The sequence below is a fragment of the Varanus komodoensis genome, unplaced genomic scaffold (genome assembly GCF_004798865.1).
Source record: "Varanus komodoensis strain SLA01 unplaced genomic scaffold, ASM479886v1 scaffold9, whole genome shotgun sequence".
NCBI classification, from domain to species: domain Eukaryota; kingdom Metazoa; phylum Chordata; class Lepidosauria; order Squamata; family Varanidae; genus Varanus; species Varanus komodoensis.
The window spans coordinates 5,448,012-5,474,980 of NW_025336598.1; the positions used below are offsets into that span (position 1 = coordinate 5,448,012).

The following is a 26,969-nucleotide window of genomic DNA, read 5'->3' on the forward strand; positions in this document are numbered from 1 at the left end:
CTGAGTCCTGAGGCATGATGTCAGCTTGGTACAAGACCCCTGCTGGCTGGCAAGGAATGGTGGCGGCTCAGCATCATGGGCTAGGCACAGCACAGTACTGAAGGATGATGACAGTTCAGTACCAAGAGTCTATCATGGCTCAAGGTCTTGTGTCTGGTTGTTGCAGGTGGATGGAGTAGTCTTGGAAAGTCAGCTAGACAGCAGACAGTACTGACAGCAGTGATCAATATTGTAGCTGTCCTCTTGGTACCGAGTGTTGGTACTGGCATGGTACTAAGGCATAGGGTCATCCTTGCTGGGGACATTGAAAACATCTCCAAAGCAGGTGGGATGTGGCAACATGTCTGAGACCCACTATGGATCTGAAGGGGGAGAATAGGAGCAATCCTGGTTACCTCTGGCCTCTTGCTTTGACATTGAGGCTGGTGTGCTGGGAATGTTCTAGTGCTGAGCTGGTCTCAGGATGAGGTGCCAATGAACGTTGCAGAAATGACATAGGTAGTGTCAGAGGCTGGCAATGTGCTGAGACACAGGAGTGATAGTCTGGGGATGCTGTAGGGTCCTCTGTGGGCTCATCCTGTGGAGCAGTGGAATTCTCCTGCAGAGGTACTGGGGATCTCAGGCGGTCAGTGGGACCTAGGAGGGACAATATTGGCCTGGTATGGGTCACGCGATGCCTGCAGTTCTGCTATAGGCAGAGGAGACACAAGTCATGACCATTGTTGTTGGTTGCAAAGTCACATCCAGCACATTGCGACCCTATGGACAACATTTCTCCAGGCCTTTCTGTCCTCCACCATCCCCTGGAGTCCACTTAAGCTCACACTGACTGCTTCAGTAGACTCCATTTAGCCACCACATTCTCTGCTGTCCCCTTCTTCTTTTGCCATCCATTGTTCCCTGCATTAGGGTCTTCTCCAGTGAGTTCTTCCTTCTCATTAGGTGGCCAAAGTATTTGAGTTTCATCTTCAGTATCTAGCCTTCTAAAGAGCAGTCAGAGTTGATCTCCTCTAGGACTGACTGGTTTGATCTCCTTGCAGTCCAAGGACTCACAGGAGTCTCCTCCAGCACCACAATTCAAAGGCCTCAATTCTTTGGCACTCAGCCTTCCTTATGGTCCAGGTTTCACAGCCATACATCGCAACTGGGAAAGCCATAGCCTTGGCTATATGAACCTTTGTTGGTAGGGTGATATCTCTACTTTTTACTATGCTGTCTAGATTTGCCATAGCTTTCCTCCCAAGAAGCAAGCATCTTTTAATTTCTTGGCTGCAGTCACCGTCTGCAGTGATCTTGGAGACCAGGAAAATAAAATCTGTCACTACCTCCATTTCTTCCCCATCTATTTGCCAGGAGGTGATAGAACCGGAAGTCATGATCTTAGTTTTCTTAATGTTGAGTTTCAAGCCAACTTTTGCACTCCCACCCGTGTCAAGAGGCTCTTTAGTTCCTCTTCACTTTCTGCCATTAGAGTGGTATCATCTGCATATCTGAGGTTGTTGATATTTCTCCCGGCAATCTTAATTCCAACTGGTGATTCATCTAGCCCCACCTTTCTCATGATGTGCTCTGCATATAAGTTAAACAAATAGGCAGGGCGACAGTATACAGCCTTGCCAAACTCCTTTCTCAATTTTGAAGCAATCTCCAGTTCTCACTGTTGCTTCTTGACCTACATAGAGGTTTCTCAAGAGACAGATAAGATGGTCTGGTACTTCCATCTCTTTAAGAACTTGCCACAATTTGTTGTGATCCACACAATCAAAGGCTTTAGCATAGTCAATGAAGCAGAAGAAGATGTTTTTCTGGCACTCCCTAGCTTTCTGCATGATCCAGCGTACGTTGGCAATTTGATCTCTAGTTTCTCTTCCTCTTCAAAACCCTGCCTGTACTTCTGGTAGTTCTCGGTCCACATACTGCTGGAGCCTAGCTTGTAGGATTTTGAGAATCACTTTGCTAGCATGTGAAATGAGTGCAATGGTGCGGTAGTTTGAACATTCTTTGGCATTGCTCTTCTTTGGGACTGGAATGTAAACTGACCTTTTCCAATCCTGTGGCCACTGTTGAGTGTAACACTTTTACTGCATCGTCTTTTAGGATTTTGAATAACTCGGATGGAATACTGTCGCCTCCTCTAGCTTTGTTGTTGCTCAGACTTCCTAATGCCCTTTTGACTTCACATTCCAGAATGTCTGGCTCAAAGTCAGTGACCACCCCATTGTGGTTATCAGGGATGTTAAGCTCTTTCTTGTATAGTTCCTCTGTGTAATCTTGCCACCTCTTCTTAATCTCCTCTGCCTTTGTTAGGCCCCTGCCATTTTGGTCCTTTATCATGCCCATCTTTGCATGAAACGTTCATATCTCCAATTTTCTTGAAGAGATCTCTGGTTCTCCCTATTCTATTGTTTTCTTCTGTTTCTTTGCACTGTTCATTTAAGAAGGCATTCTTATCTCTTCTAGCTATTCTCTGGAATTCTGCATTCAGTTGGGTGTATCTTTCTCTTTCTCCCTTGCCTTTCGCTTCCCTTCTTTCCTCAGCTATTTGTAAAGCTTCCTCATACAGCCATTTTGCTTTCTTGCATGTCTATTTCTTTGGGATGGTTTTAGTTGCTACCTCTTGTACGATGTTGCATCCATAGTTCTTCAGGCACTCTATCATATCTAATTCCATAAATCTATTTGTCACCTCTGCTGTATTTTCATCAGGAATATGATTTAGATCATACCTGAGTAGCCTAGTGCTTTTCCCTACTTTCTTCAATTTAAGCCTAAATTTTGCAACAAGAAACTCATGATCTGAGCCACAGTCAGCTCCTGGTCTTGTTTTTACTGAATGGATAGAGCTTCTCCATCTTTGGCTGCAGAGCACATAGTCAATCTGATTTCTGTGTTGACCAACTGGTGATGTCCATGTATAAAGTCGTCTCTCAGGTTGTTGGAAAAGAGTGTATGCTATGACCAGCATGTTTTCTTAACAAAATTCTGCCAGCCTGTGCCCTGCTTCATTTTGTACTCCAAGGCCAATCTTGCCTGTTATTCCAGTTACCTTTTGGCTTCCTACGTTAGAATTCCAGTCCCCCATGATGATGAGGACATCATTTTTTGGTGTTAATTCTAGAAGGTGTTGTAGGCCTTCATAGAACTGGTTAACTTCAGCCTCTTCAGCATCAGTGGTTGGGGCATAGACTTGGACTACTGTGATGTTGAATAGTTTGCCTTGGATTCAAACTGAGATTTTGGAGATTGTATCCCAGTACTGCTTTTCCTACTCTTTTATTGACTATGAAGGCTAGTCCATTTCTTCTGAGGGATTCTTGCCCCAGTAGTATACCTGATGGTCATCTGAATTAAATTCACCCATTCCTGTCCATTTTAGTTCACTGATTCCCAAGATGTTGATGTTCAGTCTTGTCATCTCATGTTTCACTGTCCAACTTACCTTGATTCCTGGATTTTACATTCCAGGTTCCTTTGAAGTATTGTTCTTTACAGCATCAGACTTTCCTTTCACTACCAGATACATCTGCAACTGAGTGTCCTTTCAACTTTGACCCTGTTACTTCATTCTTTCTGGTGCTACTAGTACTTTTGTCAGAGCTCTCTGCTATGACCTGTCTATCTTGGGTGCCCCTGCACAGCATATCTCATAGCTTCATTGAGCCATGCAAGCCTCTTTGCCACAGCAAGGCAGTGACTCATGAAATGGGAGATTTCAATAGATGGTGCCTTCTTTCTCTCCACAACCATGGGGAACCTGTTAAGATGGTACCAGAGCCTAAATCCAGATGGTTTCTAGCTGATATGGCCGGTGCTCCTTTTGAAGTTATGGAACACAGAAATGACCTGGGCACTTGTGATTATTGCTCCTAAGCATACTGTCTGTTGTATGCTCTATGGCATACCCCAGAGCTTAGAGCAATGAAACAAAATAGGAGATGGCTTGAGTGCAGACGGAGGAAAACTCCCAGTGGATGCATTCAAAACCTGGTATCTGCCTGAAACTGGAGGCAGTGAGAGTGGCAAAAAAAAAAAAAAAAAACCCGTGCCTTACAGCCTCTATCCAATCTTCTCTTTGCCGCCCAGCAATGCTTTTCAATGTGGCCTGGTTGACTTACTACATTCTGGCTCCAGGGGCACCTTCGGACTATCTACAACCTGCTGTAATCTACTCCTTGGGCACTTCCAGGAAAAAAGTATCTTGCATCTGCAAGTATGTGAACCCCAGAGTTATAGCAGTTGAATCTGAGGAGATATCCAGAGCACAGCCTGGTCCTCCTTTATTGAATGAGTTTCAGTTGGTTCAGCTCAAAGATGTGGACAAAGTGCTTAGCCAGATTTGTGCAACCACCACTGTAATCTTGCCCTTCCTGACTTTTAAAAGGAAGGAAGGACAAGCAAGCAAGCAGTTGGTCCAGGGAGGTCCCTAAAGCCTCTTTGTGAGAGGTAGTGGTCCTATCTGCCTTAAAGAGGTGAAAACTTCTCCTGACCCAGAAGATCTGATCAACATCAGGCTGGTAGCAAGTTTTCTTTGCTGGGCAAGGACCTTGACAGGATGGTTGCTAATCAAGGTAGTCTTGGATGAGAATGATTATCTGGATCCATTTCAATCAGGGGTTCAGTCTTGGAGAGAGACAGGAGCTGTGCATCCCTGTTGATTCTTCTGGACTTCTTGGCAGCTTTTGATACCATCAAGCATGGTATCCTTCTGGGGTGATTGTCTGAGTTGGCAATGGGGGTGGGGGACCACATTGCAGTGGTTCCATTCCTCCAGAAGGTGGTACTTGGGGAATATTGTTCAGACCCGTGGATTCTCCACCATGTCTGTTCTGTCCCCCATGCATCTACATGAAACTGCTGTATGGGGTCATGCAGAGTTTTGGAGTGCACTGCCATCAGTATGTTGATGACACACAGCTCTATTTCTTCTTTTCATAATCAGCAGGTGAGGCTGTGAATGTGCCTGGCTGTGACCATGGACTGGATGAGGATGAACACACTGAAATTCAATCCAGACAAGACTGAGATGCCCTTGGTGAGTGGTGGGTGGGGAGTTCTTCTGACTGGATGGGGGATGTTCAACCTATTCTAGATAGTGTTGCCCCCTGCCCCCTAAGGAACACATTTTCACTCGGGGGAGTTCCTTGATCAGGTGTCATCACTTGTCACTTGAGGCTCAGGTGGCATTGGTGGCTCAGAGTGTCTTCTACCATGTTCAGCTGGGGGCCTAGTTGCGCCCATACCTGTACAGGGATAACCTGGCTTCAGTTTTCTATACTCTGGTAATCTCTAAATTAGCTTACTGCAATGCACTCTACATGGGGCTCTCCTTTTTTTTTTTTTTCTTTTTTCTTTTTACAGAACATACATACAGTTGAGATACAATACATATCAAAATATATCAATAATATAAGCATCTACAACCCAACTGATAACAAAATAACAATAAATATTGTGCATCCCCTGTACAGACTCCAGACACCCACTCTACCCTCCCCAACCATCTATACCCTTTTATTCTATACTAAAGTTTATCTTATATTTAAAACAATTTCAGTAATAGCTTCATCACTAACAAATACAATATATTCTATATCTATTACATATAGATCTTATCTTTTCATCCTTCTTCTGAATCTCTTCTTTCTGACTCTATGGAGAAGGTGAACCTCCTGCTGCTATACCCAGCTTCAACTGCTCTTCCCGGTCTCTTCTCTCTCCTTCCTCTGTCTTCCTTCTTGAATGTAGACATATCCATTAAATTTTGCATTTGTGATACATATTCATCATCAAGGAGAATTCCAAGTGCCTTTAATAATTTCAAAGCTTCCTCCTTTGTATCAACTCTGTAATATCTTCCATTGTATCAAAACCTCAAAAAAATCAGAAACTCCCAACTGTATTTTATGGAATTCTTTAATATTTGGCAGCCTTGGAACATATCTCTTCTCCATTGCAAGGTCTCATTGCATAAATCAGGAAAGACTTGAATCTGATGTCCTTCCAGCATAACTGAGGTCATATTCTGTAATTTCCACATCAGTTTTTTTTTTTTGCTCATGACCAGAATCTGATCACGATGTCTCTCAGTATTTTTCTTCCCAGGTCTTCTTCGGCCAATTCTGTCTATTGCATCAATATTATATCTTGTAAAAGAAACAAGATCATCTATGTGGAAGAATAGATGCAACCCATTCCAATATTAATTTAATCAATTTATTTTTATTCTCTTTCCCATCCTCTGGATATCCTTTAAGGCACAGGTTTGTTCTTCATTGTCTATCCCGAATCTCAATCACACTTTTAGAGACTTGGTCTATCTTAGTCATCTGTTTTTTTCTTTATCTTGTTCTCTCACTTGAGCTTTCACTTCTGTAATTATTTGGAGATTCTCATGACTTTGTTTAGATACATCATTTATTCTTCCATCCATATTTATTTTAATATCTAATTTCTTTAAATCATTCTTCATCTCTTCTTTCACATCATTAAACCTGACATCATTTGTGTCCTCATTTCTCTTAATTCTTGTAGAATTAGGGTTGTCCAGTTATGTTGATGAAGTTGTTGATTTTTCTGGTGATGCTCTCTTTTTCCCATTCATTTTGCTACTTTTCTCTACTCTTTTAAACCACAAATCCGATGGGTAAGGTTTATAAGAAGGATCTTGCTTCACTTTGGGTCTTTGCCAAACGCTTTTTGGCTCCTGTCTCACGCTGTCTGCACTTTTACTACATTTAGACATACAGTCTACAGTTGTTATTTCCAACTAAAAGGAGAAAGCTCTTAAATTTAATGATCTTAGTTGCAGTGGACAATTGCAGTTAAACTTTCAAGCAGTATATAAATCAGCAGCTGCAATTTAACATCTAGCCAGCAGAGGGAGCTCAAGTATTACAATTTGCAGTACTATTAAAATACATTCTTCCTCTTTATGTAACTTCCTTTTATATTCTCATTTTTTCTAATCTTTTATTTTAAAAATAAATAGCACTGGGACATTAATTAACTTTGATATACATTCCTTACCGTTCTGTCCAAATGTTTTCCCTTTTGGCACTTTCTTGGCCTTCCAACTGTGTGGGGAGAGGGGGGAGGGGGAAGGAGAGTCACTTATCAGTCATTCAAGAAAAACAAAGAAAAACAACCTCCACCTCCCCCCCCACACACACTTCTCAAGCTGCTTTTAAGCTTATTAAGTTGTTTATAACAAACACTATTTCTCAATCCATAAACAGCCAAGATGCAGCTTGCTCTGGATCAGGCCCAGCAGTTTTGATTTACAAAAACAACTCTTAGTCTGCATCTGTATTTCAGATCTTCACAGGAGATATACAAAGGAATTGACTTATATTTCATGCATTTTTCAGTGTTTCTTGAGCTTAATTTGAGTATGTTTTAATTATATTTTTCCTAATGGTCTGGAGGAGTAAGAATTCAGTGTCCAAAGTCCATCCAAGCTAACTCTGCACCCCCACTCCCACTTCACTTAAGTCTTCTCCCACAATGAAATATGCAATCAAGAGGAAGTGATTGACAGACAAACAGTCAAGGAATACCTAGGTGGAATAAACACTTTCAATTCTCCAGGGCCTGGTGAACTCCATCCCAGAGTCATAAAAGAGCTCGTGGAGGAACTCGCAGAGCCACTGGCTATTATCTTTGATAAATCTTGGAAAACAGGAGAATTGCTAGATTACTGGAGAAGAGCTAAGGCTGTCCCTATCTTCAAAACAGGGGAAAAGATGAACCTGGGAATTACAGACCAGTTAGTCTGACATCAATCCCTGGAAAAACTGTAGAGCAAATTATTAAAAGAACTATCTGCAAGCATCTTAAAGAAGATGCAGTTCTTAAAAGAAGCCAGCATGGATTTATCAAAAATAAATCCTGTCAGACTAATTTAATCTCATTTTTTGACTGAGTAACCTCCCAGATGGACAAAGAGAACACTGTGGACATAAAATACCTTTACTTTAGCAATGTTTCAACATAGTGCCACACAACAGATAGGCAAATTGGCAAAAACTGAACTAGATGGAAAAACAATTAGGTGGATCCAAAATTGGCTTGCTGAATCAAAGAGTGCTCATCAATAGCACCTTCTCAAACTGAAGAGGGGTAACTAGTGGGGTGCCACAGGGGTCAGTCCTGGGTCCAGTGCTCTTCAACATCTTTATTAATGATTTAGCTGAGGAAGTACAAGGAAAGATAATCAAATTTGCAGATGATACAAAACTGGGTGGAATAGCAAACACCCTAGAAGTCAGAATGAAGATCCAGGGCGATCTTGATCAAAAGCAACAGAATGAAATTCAGTAAGGACAAGTGCCAAGTCCTCCACCTAGAGAAAAAGAAACCAAAGGCATCGATACAAGATGGGGAATATATGGCTCAATAGGACTGAAAAAGTAAAAGATCTTGGAGTAATTGTGGACAATAGGCTAAACATGAGCCAACATTGCGATGCAGCTGCCAAAAGGGCAAATGCTATTTTGGGATGCATTAACAGAAGTACTCAAAATCATGAGAAGTTATAGTTCCCCTATATTCCTCACTAGTCAGACCTCACCTGGAATACTGTTCTTGGCACCAAGATTTAAGAAAGATGCAGGTAAACACAAAAGGGTCCAGCGGAGGGCAACAAAAATGATCCAGGGTTTGGAAACATTGCCCTATGAGGAGAGACTGAGAGAACTGGGCATGTTCATCCTTCAGAAGAGAAGACTGAGGGGGATATACCTCAAAGGCTGTCACAAAGAAAAAGGTCAAGATCTCTTCTTGCTGAGGCCAGAGTGTAGGACACAAAATAATCAATTCAAGTTGCAGCAACCCAGATTCAGGCTGGATATCAGGAAAAGCATCCTCACTGTCAGAGCAATACAACAGTGGAACCAGCTGCCTAGAGGTGGTGGGCTCTCCCACACTAAAGATATTAAAAAAGAAACTGGACAGCTATCTGAATGAAATGGTGTAACATGGTGGTCCTGCAACAGCACGGGGTTGGACTCGGTGAACTTCATGACCCCCTCCAACTCTACCATTCTATGATTCTACAAAATACAATTTCTAAAAATTGTGTATCTGGAAAGGATTTGTCATAATGGCAGGGGAATTTACTATGACACTGGATAGAGTGTCATACCTTTTTATTTAAACCAAGACCTTTTTATTTAAACGCTATTTTAATTCTTAGGGTTTATTTGTTGATTTTAAGCTGACCAGGCTGTTTCCACTATTTTATGTATTTTATTTATTCTATGTATTTGTTTTTGTATTTATATGCGGGATTTTAATGATTGCAAGCCGCCCCGAGGCTTATGAGAAGGGGACGGCATATAAGTTGTCTAAATAAATAAATAAAGCAAAGGAGTGATTAAATTCTACCAAAGAAGAAAAAGACATAACATTACAGCATTGAATAAAATGATAAATAGTATTGATTTGAAAGGGGTATGGAGATATATAAAAAGAGATGAAAAAAAGATTTACTTTTTACTCATCAGTTTGTAAATCCTACCCCAGAATTGATTATATATTTATGTCAAAAGACTTATTCTCTAGAGCAGGGACGTCCAGCTTGCATACCCAGGATGGCTATGAATGTGGCCCAACACAAAATCTTTAACTTACTTAAAACATTATCAGATTTTTTGTGATCTTTTTTGTAACTCAATTGTGCAATTCTTGAGCGTGAACTTTGTAGACGACAATGTTGTGTCACAGTGTCACATAAAATAAATGTATGTATGCTCTCACGTCCTTGCTCTTTGGCAACACCTACATTTGTGAGCAACTATTTTCAGGAATGAAACACACTAAGGGTAGAATCAGAACCAAAATATCTGATAAGCACCTGGAGAACTCAATGAGAATTGCAACTACTTCCATCGTACCAGATATTGATGCATTATTTTTTCAAATGCAATGTCAAATATCCCACTAGTGTTATGTTGCACTCTTTTCTTTTGCTTTTATAATAAAAATATCAAAAAAATCAAGCTTTATTACTTAGATATGTTCATTTTCTTTATTAGGGATCGCAAACTTGGGACGTGCTTGATTATTTTAGAAGACTCTCTGAATGGGGCACCACAAATAAGGATCATTATTATATATTATTTTTTGCTTATCTATGGTAGCGGATATCACAAAAATTATGCACAGACTTTTTTTTTTTTTTTTTGCTCTTCAGCTTTCGTTAGCATTTGTGTATTTAATGTGCAGTCTAAGACAATTTTTCTACTTCCGGTGTGGCCCAGAGAAGCCAAAAGGTTGGACACCTGTGCTCTAGAGTTTATAATTCAGTTATAAGTTTGATAAATATTACTGATCATGCTTTAATAAATATGGATTTTAAAATTATAATTATAAAGAAGCTAAAAGATGGAAGATTAATATAGGTATCTTGCAACATCAAATCTAATACATAAAATGGGAAAAGAATGGAAAGAATATGGGAAATTAATGATAAAGGAAGTAGTGAAGAAAGTTTAGTGTGCGATACAATGAAGGCTTTTGCAAGAGGAGTAAGTATTAGGGAAGCTTATAACTTTAAAAGGCAAAGGGTTAAACATGTGGAAAATCTGGAAGAAGAAATAAAATTTCTGGATGAGAACTATATAAATGATAGAGATATTAAAATTTTGGTGGAAATTCATGCTAAAAGGAAAGAGTTGTAGAATATTGAAATGGAAATAACACAGAGATATTTAATATGCTTGAAATATGGAATTTTAAAAGTTTAGCAATAAGAATTTAAGGTTGCTGGCTAAAGCAATGCAACAAAAAAGAACTAAAAATCTAATAGGAATAGTAAGAGATGATAGAAGTAAAATTGCAATTTAACAAAAGAAAAATTAGGACTATTTCATAGATTTTATTCAAAGCTATGAGTATATGGAGCTAGGAAATCACTGATGGATAAAATCAGATTATATATAGAGAGAAATTATGGAGATCTAATGGAACAGCTTGTTAGGGAAGAAGAGATTAAAGATATTAATAATTTAAAGGTAGAGAAACCTCCTGGGATGGGTGAATTAGGAACAGAGTTTTATAAGGCTTTCAAAAAGATGCTGGTACCAAATTTAAAATATCTTTAGTGTAAATATTGAAGGGAGAAATGATGCCAACATCCTGGAAATATTCATCAATAGCTTTGATTCCAAAACCTAATAAAGATCTGACAGATACTGGGACTTGTAGAGCTATACCCTTGATAAATCAAGACACAGAAAATTTTGCAGCAATATTTGTGAAGATACTGAATAATTGTATTGATAAATATATTAACATGGATCAGATTAGTTTAATAGAATTCATATGTAAAGAAAGGTTAAAAGCTGGTGTAATAACATTGGATATTTTTAAAATTTTGGATTGTGCTGAATGGCCCACAAGAAAGATGTTGATAGAGATATTAAGATTTGGTGCATGATTTAAGGGTGTAATAAATCAAGGATATTCAGAAATTGTGCAACTGTGATAGTTAATGATGGTCTAACAGAACAAATACCCTTAGGCTGAGGTACTAGACATGGACTCTTTCCACAATATTGTTTGCTTCAGTTATAGAATTAGCAAGTAGTACTAGAAATGATAATATAAAAGGTATCAGACTTAGGAATATAATAAGATTAGTTTATTTGTTGACGACACATTGTTAACAATAAAGAAGCAACCTAGACTAAGTCCAAATGATAATCAGTTCTTGGCCAAGTTTTCTAAAATTCCACCTAATTTGCAGACTCTCCCTCCCTAATCATAGAATCCAAAGATCACACCAGAGACTTCAGGGGCTTACAGATGCTGCAGCATTTTATAAGCTGAATCTGCATATTCTGAATGATGCTACAAATTGCAGACCACCTGGCAGAATTCTCACACTGGGCAGGTACAAGACCCTCCCTGATTGACTGTACTGCCATATCAAGAAATTTATCTTCTTCAGTCCTTCAGTTCCATATTGACAAGCGTCCTGAGAGTGATCACTGTCCTAATGTGTTGCTTTTGAAGCCCTTTGTTGCACCCTTTTTAAATACTTATCCTATTCCATCTGAAGATATTCTCAGAGGACAAATATGAACAAAATGGACAGACCAAATGAAGGACAAATTAACTCAAATGTTCTTTTTCAATGAGGCACTTCAACTACACACAGTCATCCTGGATGACTGGTCTTCTGATCAGATTCTGCCATCTTACATGCAGCTAGTCCAGCTTCTTCAGTCAGTCCTTTCTACTATTCCATCTGAAACTAACAGGAAGCAGAGCTCCTTCAATCAACCTTGGTTCAACAGTTATTGGTCTACAGCCAAAAGACAACTAATTTCCTGTTTTAAGGAATATAAAAAGGATCCCCTTTCCTACCCAAATCAAGATCTGCTCCTACTCAAGAGGAAATATAAATAGTTATTACAGGCAAAGAAGAAGCAGGCCCTAATAGTCTTGGAACCAACTAATTTTTGCTAGTCACTCTAGGAATTCAGCTCTGTTTTGGAAACGTTACTCTATTTCAGCTCTTCAATCTTCCTCTCCTTCTTCCTCATCTTTTATTCTGACTTCAGTTTGGGAAGACTCTTTCAGATTGGATGGGGCAGTTCCTCCTGTGTATACAGCAAAGTGAAGCTCCTGGTCTCCTGTGTTAGGCTCTGAAATTACTGAACTGATTAAACATCTGAAACCACACAGTTCTTGGATGAGACTTTATTTCAGCCAATGTTATCCAAAACAATTTAGATTGGTGGTACCTGTTTTGGCTTCTTTATTCACTTATATAGACAAATATGCTAAGGTTCCTGATAATTGGGGCCTAGTTTGTGATTCCAATCTACAAAAAAGGAGGGAGAGATCTATCTGCCAATTATCATCCTATTAGCCTCCTCAATACAGTAGCAAACTTTATGCCAGACACCTGTGTTACAAACTTCAGGACTAGGTTGTAACTGAGAATATTTTGGCTGATGAGCAGGCAGGCTTTAGAGAAGGTGGTTCAATCATTGACTATGCTTTAACCTTCAACATCTGATTAAGAAATACTCCTCTGGAGCACGTTCATCACTCTGTGCAGCATTTATTGATCTTAGATGAGCTTTTGACCTCATCTGCAGAACCAAACTCTGGGAGAAACTGAATGCTTCTTCAATTAATAAAAAGATTACTCATGCTTATATACAAATTATACGAGAACTCTTGGATAAAGGTGTGATGCAATGCCCAAGGACATTGTACCAAGGAAATCCTGGTTAAGAGGTGAGTGAGACAAAGATGCATACTAGCTCCTCTTCTTTTTTTAATATATACATTAATTCTCCTATTGATAGGAGAACAAACCATCCTTTCATCTGCCAATAGTGGGAAACAGACACATCTCTTTGTTCTTTTGTAAGCAGATGATACTGTGCTACTTTCTTAAACACAGATTGGTCTGAAACAAGCACTCCATGTACTAGCTGAGCACTGCCAAGAAGAAAGTTTAGAAACTAACAACTCCAAAAACAAAGTCATGTTTTTTGCCAAGTGCCCCAAGACACGTTTTGCAATTAAATAACCATTTAATAGAGCAAGTTAAATCCTTCAAATATCTGGGGATTTTATTCCATGCTACAGGTAACCATAAAACTCATGCCAATTATGTTATCTTGAATGCTCAAAAAACAGTGTCGGCTTTAGAAACCTTTTAATTCTTCAAAGGAGCGCAGCAATACCCCAGCAATTAAAGTTTTCTCAGCTAAGATTCAAGTCCAGCTCCTGTTTGGAGCATGGTTAGGACTCTACAGGTCTATTTATTTATTTATTTATTGGAAAGAGTACAGTCCAAATTCCTGAGAACCATCCTTTAAGCACCTTGCTGTGTTTTGAATACAGTCCTTCAACATGAAGCTAGCCTTGTTAAGATTGAAACTGCAGCCTGGATTTACATCTTCTCCTACCGACTCAAGCTCCTCTTTTTTCCAGGTTTCCCTTTGATTATGACTGGTAGTTTCCAGAGCTCTTGGAGCCAGGCAATACAGGCCAAATTGCAATTATATGGTTATTCATGTCCAGCTATCACATCAGTGGGCTATGAATGTGCATTAATAGAACTTAAACAGCAGGCCATTGTTTTAGAGCCACAAACAGATGGTCCAATTCTATCCAGAAACACCATCTTGAACCATTCTGCATATCTTCTCCAACCAGCCAGATATCTCAGTGGCATAATGATTCCAAAATTTAGAAGGGCTTTATCTTTAGCTGGATTCAATGCCCTTCCAACAGCTGTTACTAGGGAGATATCAAAAAATCTTCCTCACACAGAGATTGTGTTCATGTGAGGGAGAAATAATTGAATTGTTGCACATGTTTATTTATTTATATTTATTTATTAACAATATTTGTATCCCATCCTTTATGAGACATCCCAGGATGACTTACAACAATAAATAAATCACAACAAAGCACAATACTGAGCATGATAATGTTAAAACCTAATTAAAATAAATATTTAAATAATGGGCAAATAAAAAGGATTTTGCCTGGAGCTGAAAAGAATATAATGTCGGCATTTTCTTTATTATCTATTTATTAAAACATTTCTATGCCGTCCCATTCGCCGAAGCCTTGGGGCAGCTCACAACATAAAATATAATACATAAAACAAATTAACAGTATAAAATAAGTCACCCTGGCCAGATAAAATAAGCAAATAATATTAACAATTAAAATGACGTTTAAATAAAAAGGTCTTCGCCTGGCGCCGAAAAACAAATAACGACGGTGCCAGGCGGACCTCTCTGGAGAGCGCATTCCATAGATTGGGCGCCACCACAGAGAAAGCCCTCCTCCGAGTACCTACCCTCCTAATTCACGGAGGGTTCCCAGAGAAGGGCCTCTCCCGCAGATCTCAAGGGGCGGGTGGGCGGGCGTATATGGATGTAAGCGCTCCTTCAGGTAACCAGGACCCAAGCCATTTAGGGCTTTATAGGTCATCACCAACACCTTGAATTGGGCCCGGACTTCAATGGGAAGCCAGTGAAGCTGACGGAGGACTGGAGTCATGTGAACATAACGCCCAGTCCCCGTCAGCAGCCTGGTAGCTCTATTTTGAACCAATTGAAGTATCCGGACCGTCTTCAAGGGTAGCCCCACGTAGAGTGCATTACAGAAGTCAAGGCGGGAAGTCACCAGCACGTGTGTCATTGTCACCAGGCAGTCGTACTCCAGATGGGGCGCAGCTGATGAATCAGCCGAAGCTGAAGGAAAGCGCTCCTCGCCACTGCTGTCACCTGAACTTCCAATGAAAGCTCTGGGTCGAGGAGCACTCCCAAGCTGTGAACCTTGTCCCTAAGAGGGAGTGCAACCCCATTCAGGACTAAGTTCAATTCACCCTCTCCAAAGCCCAATCCGCCAACCAACAGGACCTCCATCTTCTCTGGATTGAGCTTCAGTTTATTGGCCCTCATCCAGCCCATTACTTCGGCCAGGCACCGGTTCAGTACAGCCACTGCCTCACCTGGATTGGTGGAAAATGAGAGGTAGAGGTGGGTATCATCAGTGTAGTGATGATTCCGCAGCCCACACCTCCTGCTGACCTCTCCCGGTGGTTTCATGTAGATGTTAAACAGCAAAGGGGACAAAATGGACCCCTGCGGTACTCCATGGCATAGTTGCCATGGTGCAGAGCCATAGTCCTCCAGCACCACCTTCTGGAATCGGCCATTGAGATAGGAGCGGAACCACTGCAAAGCAGTGCCTCTGACCCCCAATCCCGCTAGCCTATCCAGAAGGATACCATGGTCGATGGTATCGAAAGCCGCTGAGAGGTCCCGGAGAACCAACAGGGACGCACTCCCCCGTCCTTCTCCCTGCACAGGTCATCATACAGGGCGACCAAGGCAGATTCAGTACCGTACCCGGGTCTGAAGCCAGACTGAAATGGGTCCAGATAATCAGTTTCATCCAAGAGAGCTTGGAGTTGTCCCGCCACCACCCGCTCTAACACCTTGCCCAGAAACGGGATGTTGGCCACTGGTCTATAATTAGTGGCCATCTCTGGATCCAGTGATGCTTTCTTCAGGACCGGCCGGACTACCGCCTCCTTTAAAGGGGCAGGCACCCGACCCTCCCTCAGAGAAGTGTTAACCACTTCCAAGATCCAGATCCCAATCCCGTGCTTGGAATTATTTATTAACCAAGACGGGCAAGGGTCCAATAGGCAAGTGGTGGGACGTACTCGTCCAAGCACCTTGTCCACATCATCAGGCCGCAATAACTGAAATTCATCCAATAATTCTGGACCAGATGGCAGCATTGGTGTCTCCCCAGAAACCTCTGATTCACTAGTGGTGTCTAGCTCGTGACGAATCTGAGCGATTTTCTCCCTGAAATGCATGGCAAAGTTGTCACAGCGGGCCTTTGAGGGTGGAACCAGATCTTTCTTAGGACCTGGATGAACCAGGCCTTGCACCACTCGAAAAAGCTCTGCTGCACGGCATTTTGAGGAGGCAATGGAAACGGGAAAAAACCTCTTTTTCGCTGCCCTCACCGCCACAGCATAGGCCCAATAATGGGATCTCAAGTGAACCTCTCTGGGGAGCATATTCCACAGTCAGAGTGCCACCACAGAAAAGTGCCTTCTCCAGGTATTAACCCTTCTAACCTCCTTCAAGGAGGGTTCCCAGAGCTGGGCCTCTGCCTCAGATCTTAAGAGGTTGGGGGTGGGGGGGGGGGTGTATAAGGAAGAAAATGTTCCTTCAGGTCTCCTGGTCCCAGGCTGTGTAGGGCTTTATAGGTCAACACTAGCACCTTAAATTGGACCTGGACTTCAATCAGCAGCAAGTGTAGCTGATAGAGGGCAAGCGTTATACGAGAATAATTGACTGGTCCCCATCAACAATCTGGCAGCTCTATTTTGAACCAATTGAAATATCTAGACCATCTTCAAGGGCAGCCCCACATAGAGTGCATTACAATAATCCAACTGGGAAGTTACCAAAGCATGTGTCGCCATTGCCAGGCTGTGCTCTTCCAGGTAAGGATGCAGCTGATGTTATTCCTTATTGTCCTCTCTCTGCAGGTGCTCGCCAGGAATTGTTATTCCCACTTTTTCCTAAATATTTTGGTCATTCCAATCTATTTTATCTTAAGATGCTCTTATCAGATTAATTCAATCTTATGTCTCTGAACATAGCCAAGTACCATTCAACAGTTTGTAGAGTTCACTGTAGAATGAATTCCACCTGTTGCTAGATTCTTTAGAATAATTGTATTTTTCCTTATTTTAATTAATCGTAATTTTAGAACAACTGTATTTTACTTATCTAAACTAATTGTAATTTTGTGTTTTATTTGCTGGTCATTGACTGAATAAAGTATTGATTGATTGACCTAAAGTTATGGATTGGGTTAAAATTCATTTAGAAGAATTTGGAGCAATAATGGGTCTATAGGTTAGTTGGGATAACTTTGAAATGATGTTGTTTAACATCATCATTTTCTTCTTAAAGAAGGAGGCAATTAAGAACATATTTCAAATTAATATATGTAAAACCATTCAATATTTAGGTATAAACATTTCAAAAGTCAATAAAAATTAAAAAAACATTTCAAAAGTTATCCAATGTTTAAAAAGAATAATTTTGATATATTGAAATCCAAAATGAAGAACAAAATGCAGCTATTTAGGAAAATAGGATTATCATGGGTTGGTAGAATAATAGTATGCAAAATGAAAATTTTACTTAAGATTAATTTTTATTTATGATTAAGAAAAAAAATTGGAAAATTGGCAGCATATGATTAGTAAATTTTGTAACAGGAATAAGAAAGCAAGAATTAGCAAGAAAATGTGATATAAAGCACAATAATTGAGAGGATTAGATATTTTGAATATCATGTAGCAAATCAAATAAGACATATGCCAGGCATTATATTAAAGCCTGAAAAGCTAATATGGGAAGAAATAGAACAACAAACTGAAAGATCCCTGCTAAAGCTTTTTTTTAAAGGGGGCAACAAGAAGATTGTGAGAAAAACAGAAAATGTGAGATCCTTCTCCCAAGTAAAAACATTGCTTCAGATTTCCTTTTCTCAGTACTTTATTGTTACATGTCCTTTTTGTCAAACATTTCTGAGTTCACCCAGAGCAATGTTCAACCCTCTCTGAGCTCTTCCTTTAATCTTCATTCCATTTAAGAGACTCTCTGTTGCTGGCTCAAAATGCACTGGCATTCCTTGCATGTCTCTATCCCACAGATCCAACAACTGAATGTGTTGCCTCATAGCAACCAGCAACACCTCCCCAGGAGGAGGGACCTCTACATCTGACAGACTACTCAGGTCTTGGTGTACACCCTGGGCAGACCCTGAACATATCTCCCATACTCCCATTGTCAGATCAGAGCTCTTGCCATCTTCCTCCTCCAGTTCTCCTTCGTGGGCCATCTCTTCATTCCCATGGGGTGGTTGGTTGCCATTCCCACCCAGCTGGGGCAACACAGCTTGAACTGCAGACATTCCCTGATCTTGATTTGATAGTATCATTTGCTGACATGCCAAAACTGCTTCGTCTTCACTGTCCGAACTCCAATTCCCATCAAATTTACCAAGGGATTGCAGCCCTTCTGGCCACTTTTCCCTGTGTGTGTGGACAACAGAAAACCCCTTTCTTAAAAAAAAAATGGTGCAAATTTGGAGAATTAAGGAAAAATCTAGTATGGAAATGGTATCTGATACCAGTAAAATTATATTATATGGCTAAGTACTCCAATATATGTTAGAGATGTTGTCAAAAAGTGGGTACCTGTTTCCACAGATGGTGGGAATGTGAAAATTTTAGAAAAAAAAATTAAATGGTTTTTAAGGAAATTAGCAAAATATTGAATTTAGCTATTGAAGCAGACCCTGAAATTGCATTATTGTCATTATTTCATGAAAGAAATGGAAATAGAATATTAAAGAATGAATAACAAATTTATTAAACAGCTGTAAGATTAATAATAGCAAAGAATTGGAAGGAAAATGGGATTTCCAATTAAGTGAATGTTATAAAGAAATTTGGAATGTATCGGATAATGATACGGTGATGTACAGTATTAAGGCTAAAAAGGGCTTGACAAACAAGAATGATTTTAATGGCTTTTGGGGGTTGTTCATTGAACATGTATTAATAAAAGGGAAGGATATTAAACCTTCATATGATTCAAAGTGTTTTCTTTTGTTTTGTTTTTTAAAGTTCAGTTTAGGTAACACATTCATTTTTCCAATTGAAATTCTTTCCAACCGAGATTCTTTTAGTTTAGTCCATTTTTATAAGTCCTTTTGAATCATCATCCAAGTTGTTTGGTAATTGTCTTGAAAAAGTGTCTCAATATGTCCTGTGATGTTTATCCCTAAATATTTGACTGGGTTTGAGGTTATTTCACTTTCTGAGATTTTTAAAATATTTTCTTCTTCCTGCTTTGTTGGGAATTTTAATATAATTTTTGGGTTTTTCCCCTTATTGATCTTGTATCCTGAATAAAGTCCAATTTTTTTCAACTTGCTCCATTATTTGCAGTATGGATTGATGTGGATGCAAAATAGTCATGACTATATCATAGTCAAGACTATATCATCTGCATTACATTTTATTTTGTATTCTTCACCTGTTTTAAAGTCTTTAATTTTTAGATCCTGTCATCTTTTTTGCTAAGATTCCCAAAACAAGATTAAATAAGAGAGGAGATAAAAGGCATCCTTAACATGTTCATTTGAAAGGCATCAGTTAATACACCATTGGTTAGAATCTTTGTGTGTTGTCTAGCACAAATCGCCTGCATCCAATTCAAAAAGCTTGGGCCAAGGTCTAAATGTTGGAAGGTTTTCATTAGAAAAGGCTAAGCCATGGTATCAAAAGCTTTCTTCGCATCTAGAAAAATAAATGGAGCTTTTTTTCCTTTCCTTTTTGACCCATTCAGTTGCATCAATCACAAAATGTATACTGTCCTTTGCATTTATTTTAGGGACAACTCCAGTTTGGTCCGTATGGTTCCGTTTTATACGTTTTCTTAATCTTTCTCCCATTATTGAAGTGAAAAGTTTATAATCAACATTTAATAATGGAATAGGAAAATAAGAGTGTGGTAACAGGATCATTGCCTTCTGTATGTATCAGTGATAGATGAGCTTCTTGCCATGTTGGTGGCAGTATCCTACTTCTTTCATTTCATTCATTATTTGTTGTAGTGGCAGAATTAGTACAGTGGTACCTTGGCTCATGAACTCAATCCATTCCAGGACTCTGGTCGTGAACCAAAATGGTCGTGAGCCAAGTTAAATTTCCCCATAAGGTTCAGTGTAAATAAGGTTAATCCATTCTGTAACCATTTTTTAAATCAGAAAAATGTGAAGCAAAGTGACAACAACAAAGATTGTGGCCATCTCCCCGCCCACCCCCCAGCATGATCAAGATCACGCCTGTCATCCCTGCAGGTGGAGTTATCCCGGCACGTGCCCATCATCCCGGTGCGCTGGGGGGTTGGGAGATACCGGCGTGGTCGTGGGTGCACTGGGGGAGGGAGAGATGGGTGCGATCTCAGCCATCTCCCCCCTGCCTCCAGCACAATCGCGGCATCTCCCCACTCAGGTGTGGTGGGGAGATGGCTGTGATCATGCTGGTTGGGGTGGGGGGGGGGAGATGGCCACGATCAGAGTTCCGTTCATGCAGGGAAGGTGTGCCTGATCAGAGGCACACTCCTGCAGGAAAGTCAGGTGGAATCTTGGCCATCTCCCCCGCGGCTCTGCTTTGCTGCTCCCGTCTTTCCTGCAGCAGTGCGCCTCTGATCACGCATGCCTTCCCTGCACAAACAGAACTGCAATCGTGGCCATCTCCCCCCTCGGGGGTGGGGGGAGATGGCTGCGATCTTGCTCACCACCCAAAGTGGTGTTCACGACCCAAGTCAAAATTTTTTAGAAATTTTTGTTTGTTACCCAATTTGTTTGTGAACCAAGGCATTCGTGAGCCAAGGTACCACTGTATTTCCTCCAAGCATTTATAGTACATAGCAGTAAATCCATCAGGACCAGGTCCTTTGTCTTTTTTCAATCTGCTAATAGTTTGTGATAGTTCTTGAATAGTAATAGTATCATTCAATATTTTCCTCTGCTCCGGAGTAAATTTCTCAAGCTGTTTCTTCAGTGTACTTCTCCATCCCATCTTCTATGGTTGATGTTTTTTATATAGCTTTGAGAAAAAATAATAAATTGCTCATGAATTCCCTTTTCCACATATGTTATGCCATAATTATTCTTCACTGCTGTTATAGATCTTCTTTCCACTTCCTTCTTAAGACAATATGCTAAATATCTTCCAGGTTTAGTTGCACATTCAAAATGTCTCTTTTAAAAATCTCAGCTTCTTTTGTATCTCCTCTGTCTCTAACATATCTAGCTGATTTCTTACTTGTCTGAGTTCAAGCAAAATTAGTTTATCTTAATTTTTTTAATGTTGATCCTCTAGTATTTGATTTTGTCCCAGAAGTCTTTTGTGTGTGTACTATCGTGGACTTTTCCACTGTGGAGGCATTCAAAAGGCAGTTGGCAGCTGTTTGTCAGGGATGCTTCAACTTGAGTTCTACAGTGAGCAGGAATTAGTCTTGATGGTCTTATACACCCCTTCCAACTCCAGTATTCTAGGATTCTAGAGAGCAGGTGCTGCACTTGTTTCTACACTCGCTGCAAGGGAGGCTGTTCAGTGTTTGAAATCTCAATTCTGAGGTTGAACTACTGCCGTTGAATGGAGAAGCTGAAATGTAGGGGCCATAGGATCATTCCTAAGAACACCATCCTATTGCTCCTGTGGTAGATGCATCTTAGGTATGCATCCTAGGCCTGGCTGTGCACCTTGCACAGACCCCATGGACAAACTATTTTCTCTAGGCAGCCATTTTTGTTTGTTAGATTTAGTGCTGGGGTATGGGGAGGCTAGAATGTCAATTGGAATCAGCATAGTCACACCGCTCCAGGCTTCTCCTCTCCTCACTTCATAGTGTGATCCCCCCCCCCCCCACCAAGCAGTCAGTCTCCAGCCTCCAGCCTAGTCTCTGGAGTATACTGGAATGGTGCTTGGTTAGCACGTTACTTTTGCTTTACACAGAAGAGCACTGCTGTTTTCTCAGGAAAGCTGCTTGGCATGTGTCAGGATCTGGGCTGCTCTGGTGGCCAGAACAAGAAAAACCAGCAATATATTTGCAGGATCAATCCCAGACACTGCTGGAGCACTCACTCTACTGATGAGCACTAACTGGGAGTCCTGGGGGGAAGAGCTAGATAAGAGTAAGCTCTTCCTTTCAGAACTGGCCTCAGCAGTTAATATTCTCCTATTTGCCATTGTACCTGCCTCTTAAGTGGCCTTTACCTTCCTTCACAGCTTGTATCCTGCCATGCTGTGTATCTTGCCTTGCCATATATCCTGTCTTGTTATGTTGCCTCAGCAATTCAGGTGTGTCTGCTAGGTGTGGTTCAGCTCCTATAGCTTGTCTGACCCTTGCTGCATTTGGTCCCTGTTGTCTCCTGCATCTTGCTGTGTCTTGCTGAGCCATGTATTCTGCTCAGTTGTCCTCCCTCAAGTGCCTGCATCCTGCCTGATGCCTGCTGTGTATGCTGCCTTGCGGTGCATCCTGTCCAATGTACCTGTACCTCTGTCTGTCCTCCTGATTCTCAACACTTGGCTTGTTCCTGACCATATCCTTGTTCTGCCCTGGTATTACATCTGCTTTTGGACCTTGATCTGTTTGGTTATTACAACTTGCACTTTGCTAATGGAATTGCCATTAAACCTTACATTTGGACTTGGTCTTTCCTTGAGTTCTATTGCCCTGGTTCTGGTGTCTCTGCCTTGTCTCCTGGCCCTGGACCCTGACAGCCCTGGGACATCACCTACAGGGCAAGTGTCCCAAGGAGCCCATGTCTCCTGCTCTGCCTCCCAGACACATCTCCATTCCTGTTTTGCCCCTGACATTCCTCGGGACTGCCAAGAAGTCACTGTCCCGTCACACACCCCCACTGCAGCTGAGCAACAAACACTGTTCAGACCAGCCAGAAAACTTTCCCAAATAGATGCCTACATGCACTACCTCAGGAAAGCGTGTGTCTGGCAGGATGTGCTCCCTCCATTCCTAGCACATGTGTCCACACTGATGCCTTCCATGGGCCTGGCTGCAAGGAGGAGGCAGCCCCTGGCAGCCTGTGCAACTCATGTACACAAGGGAGCAAGAATACATGTGCAACAAGGGGGGAGTGGGGGTGTTTGCATGTGTGTACAGGGTAAGGCAACAGTGGGGAGTATTGCTCTAGTGCAATCGTGCTACTCTAAGCACGAAGTAAATTGATGCTTCACTGAGCAGCAGAAACAAAAAAGGCAGCTGGTTGAGACCATGCCCAGAGAAGTGTGTGGGCCACTGAGGGAGATACAGGTGATACGGGAAGTATTGGTGCATGCTGGTATTGATTTTCGGCTGTGGGGTTTGATGGGATACATCCTCCATTCGGAGAAAAGATCGAGGAGGGTGGAAACCATACATGGTAGGAACCCAGGACCCAAAGTAAGATACCATGCCATGCCGTAACCAGGCAACATAGTTTAGTGTTATTTATGAACACAGCCACCAAATACTTGCTTCACAGGTAACCTGCCTTCCACAGGGGTGGAATTTAAAAGGAAACAAGTACTTTTTTCCAAGCCTGCTAAGTAAACTTTCATCATAGAGTAGGAGATGCATCTGTAAAGGAACTGTTGAATTTGATTTGGTGCCTTTAAAGTGAATAGCAGAGTCCTTCAAGAACTTTGCCCACCTCTCCCCCTCTTTGCCAAGGCATCAAGGTAGACACTTTAAAAGTGGTTTTAGAGTTTGTCTCTTGTTAACCTACCCCTCCTTCACTATTCACATTGGTATTGATTGTGGCAAGAACAGGCACAGTTTTGCTCTCCATCTGGCTAAATGGAAATCTACAAATTATGTCTGGGCTTAGTAAGGAAGAATATAGGAAAAGTGCTTTTCAACACAAACTTTCCCGTTTGAGCCAGCAGGTGACATCCTACCCTCTTCCACAGCATTAAGGAGGCAAGCTAATTAGACAGATAGAATTGTTTCCCATATTTATTTATTTATTTATTTATTTATTTATTTATTTATTTATTTATTTAGGAAGCTTCTATGCCACCCCATTCGCCGAAGTCTTGGGGCGGCTCACAACAATAAATAAATAATCACAGTATAAAAACAATATAATTTGAGTCGACCTGGCCAAAGAATAAAATAAATAAATAATATTAACAATTAAAATAATGCTTAAATAAAAAGTAATAAGCCAGAGTCTCCTGCCAGTCACTTTCTGAAAACTAAACATTGCACTCTCTCCTGGGAGAAACCAACACAGCAAGCTTCTATTTTCAAAATCAAGATTTAAAAGGTTAGGAGACACAGTGACTGTGGGAAGATCAAAATAGCTTTTTGAATTAAGTCCATCAATCATTTTAAAAAGAAAACTTCAGAATGTTCTTTAAAAAAATCTACCTGCAGTTGAAAAGAAGTGGTAGTCATTTACTGACTGAGATACATTTGGAAGGAACATGCTATCAGGGTGAGGTGATTGGGGTGCAAAGATTCCGCAGTGCTGAAAATAAAAGCAGACTGAGGAAGCAGTTTTGCATGCTGAGAGACAAAAATCTGGTGAGCACCATCAGAAAGGGATTTGAAATAGTTTCACCAGCTCCATTCTCCTCTGCAATCAAGTCTACAATATTCCCAGAAAGAGAAATGAAAAGAAGGAAGAAACTCATTCAAAACAGAGAACATATTTTCCCTTAAAGGTCTATTGACAGTCTAATTTAGATACTGTAAAACACCCATTTGCTTACCAAGATCAAAGTTTTCTTTTCTCCTGGATGTTGGCAATGAACTTTGATGAAAGCTGGCCCTGAAAAGAATAGCTGGAGGAGGAGGAGGAGGAGGAGGAAGGAAGGAACTATGGGAGTCACTCCTATTCATAGTAACCAGAATAACAGCATGGGAAATGTCTACTGCAACATGCTTTAGATTTTTTTTAATTACATGGTGAGCCTGAAACAGCTCATGATTGCAGCCAGGAAGGGAATAAGTCAGTGCCACCTGCCAGCGCGTCATTTCGGCACTTTTGGGATGGCTGGCAATGGTAGGTCTTGGTATTCTTGGCAAGAGGGGCAAAGGGGTTGTTGCTGCTTTTGCCAAGCAAGTCAGAAACCAATTTCTGGTACCCATGATGGAGCTGGTTACCAGAATGTGAAAAACTTCATAGTCGAATGGGAGTACAACAACCCATGAGTCTTCTGAATGGCTTGTTGTACACAAACAAGTCACCCCATGGGAATCTACTTGCATGTGCACAACAACCCAATGTTGTCACAGCCTCCACTGTTTTTTTTTTTTTTTTTCAATGAGAGCAAACCAACTTGGAAGCATCAGTAGTTAGGGCAAGCTAGCTCAAGCTATATAAGAAGTCAGGTTTTCAGGGTGCCAGTCAGGAGACCTAGTCAGAAAGCATCAGCACACAAACAATTTCTGCAGCTGTGCACCTTTAGCAACAGGGTTACAAAGTCAGGGCAATCAACTCTTCCATGCCTTCTCATAGCAAGCAACTATAAAAATAGTCAAAGTGGGGAGGTGTGGAAGGGCGCCACCATGGCTGCAAAGAAAGGTGGTGAGAGGGATGTTACATAGGCACTGGGCCCTGGTGGGCTACACCCGAGGGTATTTCAGGAATTGGCAGGGGTGCTCTCACATCCATTGGCCTGCATTTTTGAGGCCTCATGGAAAACGGGAGAAGTTCTGGAGGCTTAGAGGGTGGCATCAGTGTTTCCAATCTTCAAAAAGGGTGGCAGATGGAATATGAGGAATTACAGGCCAGTTAGGCTTACCTCCATTCTGGGAAAGACAATGGAAAGGCCTATAATAGGGAAATCTCTAGAAACCCTAGATAGGGAAGGGAGGTTGGCAGCCATGCAACATGGATTTCATAAAAACAGGTCCTGCTAAATGAACCTTGTGGAATTCTATGATAAGGTCTTGAGGTGGCTTGACAGAGCAAACACAGTAGATGTGTTTTACCTGAATCTCAGCAAGGCCTTGGACAAAGGTCTTGTGCCTCCAAGCACCCCCCCCCCTTTTATCACCAATCACCCATCTTGAACTTCCTTGCCTTCCAGTACCTTCTCAGGAAACTTTCCCCAGTCTGGCTTTCAATTGACCAAAGTTGGCCCTCATGAAGTCCCAGCTTCTAGTACATGACCTGCCACTCATCCCCATTCCCCTGATCTCAAAACAAAGGATGGAGTGATCACTCACATCCAGAGCTCCCCTAATCTGCACCTCGCTGTTGGTCAAAACCAAGTCAAGGATATTTCCCCTGCCCCATCACCTGCCGAACCCTCTGATGAAAAACCCTCCCTCCATAGCATTTGGGAAGCAATGTGACCTGGTCGAGTGAAACTCCCAACTAATAACTGGGAGATTTCAATCTCCCATAATTAGTGTGCCCCTTCCCCGAGATATCCTTCGAATCTGGTCTGTCAGGGCATCTTCAAGGTTCTCAGGTTGACTTGTAGGGAAATAACATACCCCCACTGTCAGATCCCTCCCCTTGTTGAAACCCTTCAGTTTTTCCCGGACCACCTCTACCAGATCCCCATCTGTGCCACATTCTATCTCATTGTATCCTATCCCTTCCCTGACATATAACGCTATGCTTCCCCCTTTCCCTTCCTGTCCTTTCTAAACAGGACCCTCTGTGTTTACATTCTAATCGCACTATGTTTCCATGATTGCCACAAGGTCACACCCTCCTATTTCCAGGACAGCCTCGAGCATTTCCTGCTTGTTTCCCGTGCTCCTAGCATTTCCCATGCATCTCAGCTCCTTCCCACAAACCCCTTTCTTCAGATCACACAGCCTCCTCCTTCCTCCCATCCTCCTTGG

The 26,969-nt window shown here is 41.3% G+C and overlaps 1 protein-coding gene across 1 annotated transcript in view; it reads right to left on the bottom strand.

Moving 5' to 3' along the window:
* The window catches only part of TIGAR (TP53 induced glycolysis regulatory phosphatase), a 109,669-nt gene that overhangs the window by 3,963 nt on the left and 78,737 nt on the right, over positions 1 to 26,969 (bottom strand). Inside the window, exon 6 of the mRNA XM_044418019.1 lies at positions 7,027 to 7,073. Within this exon, the coding sequence (XP_044273954.1) occupies positions 7,027 to 7,073 (47 nt within the window). The remainder of the gene's footprint in view (positions 1 to 7,026; positions 7,074 to 26,969) is intronic.